Source organism: Lolium rigidum, chromosome 2 (genome assembly GCF_022539505.1).
Source record: "Lolium rigidum isolate FL_2022 chromosome 2, APGP_CSIRO_Lrig_0.1, whole genome shotgun sequence".
NCBI lineage: Eukaryota > Viridiplantae > Streptophyta > Magnoliopsida > Poales > Poaceae > Lolium > Lolium rigidum.
Window position 1 is genome coordinate 59859221 of NC_061509.1, and position 3620 is coordinate 59862840.

Sequence of the window (3620 nt, forward strand, 5' to 3'; positions counted from 1 at the left end):
CAATCAAGATAAATGTTTCACACATACAACAATAGGAAATGAATGTAAAAACTCATTGGCCATGCAACTGCTAGTGGTGACCAATCAGATATTGGGTGAGCTGGTGATGAGTCTCGGCATCTTCAATGCTGCGATGCGACGGAAGAAAAGCTTCAATCCCATCAGGGTTCCGCTGGGGCTGCACTCTGGTGCCAACATTGTCATAGAAACATGGCAAGTTCAACCCTCTCTCATCTTCAATGATCATGTTGTGAAGAATCACACAACATGTCATGATTTCAACAACAATTTCCGTATCCCAAAACCTTGCAGGACCCCGGACAATGGCAAACTTTGCTTGCAAAATACCAAAAGCTCTCTCAATATCCTTGCGGCATGACTCTTGATTTTTGGCGAAGCAAGCTTCTTTTCTTGTCAAAGCCTTGCCTTTTTTATCTTTAATAGACTTGACAAGAGTTGCATAGTTAGGGTAAATACCATCTGTGTGATAGTACCCCATGGTGTACTCATTGTTCATAATTTTGTAGTTACAAGTTGGAGCTTCACCCTTAACTAGTCTTGCAAATAAAGGGGACCTATTCAAGATGTTGATGTCGTTGAGTGTCCACGGTAGACCAAAAAAAACATACCAAATCCATAAGTCTTGCGAGGTCACAGCTTCAAGAACAATGGTAGCATCACAGCTTTTTCCACATTACATTCCATGCCATGCTTTTGGACAATTTTTTCATATCTAATGCATGCAATCCAAACTACCAAGCATCCCCGGCCACCCTCTCTTTTCATTGATCTCCATGAGTCTCTTCGTATCTTGCTCATCTGGAGCTCAAAGATACGTCTCACCATACAACTTTGATCACCATCTTGGCAAACATACGCACACGCAATCCGTGGTTATTTGTCCACCAATACGAAGGTACTCATCGGTATAGTCTGCTGGAATACCGTATGCAATCACCCTCATGGCGGCTGATATTTTCTGAAATGGGCTAAATCCCATGACTTGGGCAGCGGTCCTCAATTTGCTTCATGCCGAACATGAGCAGCATCTCCGTGTCATCGTCGTTCAGCAGCTCATCGAGGTCCGAATCGTCGGAATCCGATGATGACCAATCGGTCGACGAATCCTCCAAATCCTCCATATGCACATCTTCCGAAGTCATCTAGCAGCGTGATGCATAGATCAACCTCCAAACACGTCGATTGTTCCGGCAAAAACGAAGAGGAACGCGGCGGGAGTACTCACCGTAGGTTTGACGGCGGAGGAGACCGCGGGGGTGCGGCAGCGCGCGCGGAGGGGCGCAGATCTCCGGCGGGGGTGCGGCGGGCGTGGACGCAGCGCGACGCGGCTCGGCGGACGGCGGAGGGGGCCGGATCTGAAGCTTTCCGGCGGCGGCGCGCGGGTGGCTACGACGGCGGCGCGGGGGAAAACGGGTGCGAAATCTAAAATATCCGTTTGCCCTAGCTGAAATGGGATGCTGAGTTTGCCCTGTATTTCCTCTCCTATCCCGCACAAGTAGGGGGCGAAGAGCCGCCCCGTAGCCAAAACTAGAAAAATCGATACTGGAGATTGATTTATTGGGTCTGCTAGACGGTCGAGTAGAGCCCAAACCCGTATTTCGGCGGTTATTATACGGATTTGGTCCTTTTAATGAGTCTATTAGACATGCTCTAAGAGATCTTTTAATGGTAATGGATCTGTTAGACATGCTCTAAGAGGTCTTGAACTTGAATTTTCTAGTCAAAAGGACAACTCGGGTTTAAGTGTTTCAAAATTCACATTGTATTCAAGATCAGAGATTATATAGCAAAATGGGAACACTACGAACCGCGTCATTTGCGGGCGAACTCAATTTAAATCTGAGGTCGAAGGAACTCGATGCATTCTCAGTTTCTCACAGGACTTGTATATATACATATAAAATACGATACTACGGACAAGGCATTTCTGAATCCAGGTGTAGATGCTCTTGATTTAATAAAAAATTCGAAACAAATAGCAAAAAAATTTAAAAAAATCTGAATTTTTTGGAAAATGAACATGAACACTTGTTCTAATTTTACACCAAAAATCTCCAGAAAAAGACTTACGTAGTGATCTGTGCAAAAAAGACAAATTGAAGAGATGTAAGAAACAAATCTAGACGTTCTAAACAGCACCGTATTTTAGCTTTTTTGCACAAACCACTATAGATGTCTTTCTCGGAAATTTTTGGTGTGCAGTTAGAACACTTGTTCATGTTCATTGTCCAAAAAAATTAGATTTTTTAAAATTATTTTACTATTTATTTTGATTTTTTTATTAAATCAGGAGCATCTACACCCCCCAGTTCAGATTTGGTTTTTCGGATAGTATGGTACATATCAACATGTGTACATCAGCACATGGCAGTAGCTTGGGCAGCTGTATCAAAAGATGATGTCGTCGTCCCTCTCGCCGCCACCGTTCTCCAACATGCTGGCGGCGGCGCCGAGGGAGACGCCGCGCTTGAGCGCGACCTCACCCGCGACCTTCTCCACGGCGTAGAGCTTCGCCGCCTCCACCTGGCGCTCGAGCTCCCGCTGCTTGACGGCCTGGATCTTCTTGAGCCGGAAGAACTCCTCCCTCTCCTGCTCGTCGAGCTCCCCCCTGATGTAGGCGACCGTGTTCTCCAGCTGCGGCTTCACCACGTGCTCCAGCGCGTTCACCCGCCGGTTGGTCGTCTTGATCGCCTCATCCAGCGTCAGGAACGACGTCTGCAGCGACGCTAGCTCCACCAGCAGCTCCACGGCGCGGACGTGCGCCGCGCGGCTGGCCGACACCTGCTGCCCGCCGCGGGCGAGCCCCGCGAGCAACGGCGCCCTGGCTCCGTCGTCGACCAAGAAGTGCTCGAAGCGGGGGAGGCGGACGCCGGCGATGTTGTCGTGGTGAGCGCGTACTCGGAGGCGGGCGGGGCCTGAGACGGACTGCTGGACGACGTGCCGGAGTGGACCGCCGGCCACGTAGAGCGCCTCGGCGAGGGAGAGGGAGGCGCTGCGCATGGCGTCCCCCATGGCCTCCTTGGCCGCCACGATGCGCTTGAGGATGGCACGGAACTGCACGGTGAGCGCGTCTGACTTCTTCTTGAGCAGCCCGTGGCCGCGGGTGGCCGCCGCCAGCCGCGCCTTGATCATGCCCATCACCGTCACCGTCGGCACCACGGTCAGCCGCTGCCCCTGCCCCGCCATGACGCGCTGCTGCCCGAAGCTACCTAGTGTAAACCGTTGGCTCTGTGTGTATACTACTTGACCTGCCTAGGTCGCGCCAAATTCTTCATGCCACGCATTAGTGGAAGCGACACGTCGGCGTGCGTCCGGATGGTTCAGGAGGAGATGACACACTGACACAGGAGAGTGCTACATCTGTGCATGCAACCTCATGCTATTCGCATTTTCTTACGCTTTTACTTTTTTGAGAACCCGCAACAGCGTGCGCGTCATTGTATTAAGCTGACAAGAAACGCCAAGAATGACTACAACACCACACATGCCTTTTGGCTTACAACACACTCCTACAACACCGACGCCCAAGCACACCTTGCCCAACCTCAACCCAAGAATGGCGAGGCGGCGGGGCATAGAGTCTCCAAACCGCGTCACAA

General features: G+C 50.6%; 1 protein-coding gene across 1 annotated transcript; it reads right to left on the reverse strand.

Annotated features, from left to right (window-relative positions):
- Positions 1-2409: 2409 nt before the first annotated feature.
- On the reverse strand, positions 2410-3207 carry LOC124686555 (V-type proton ATPase subunit D-like). Its single transcript, XM_047220485.1, has one exon. The coding sequence runs from the start codon at positions 3205-3207 to the stop codon at positions 2410-2412; it is 798 nt and encodes a 265-aa protein (XP_047076441.1).
- Positions 3208-3620: the final 413 nt, after the last annotated feature.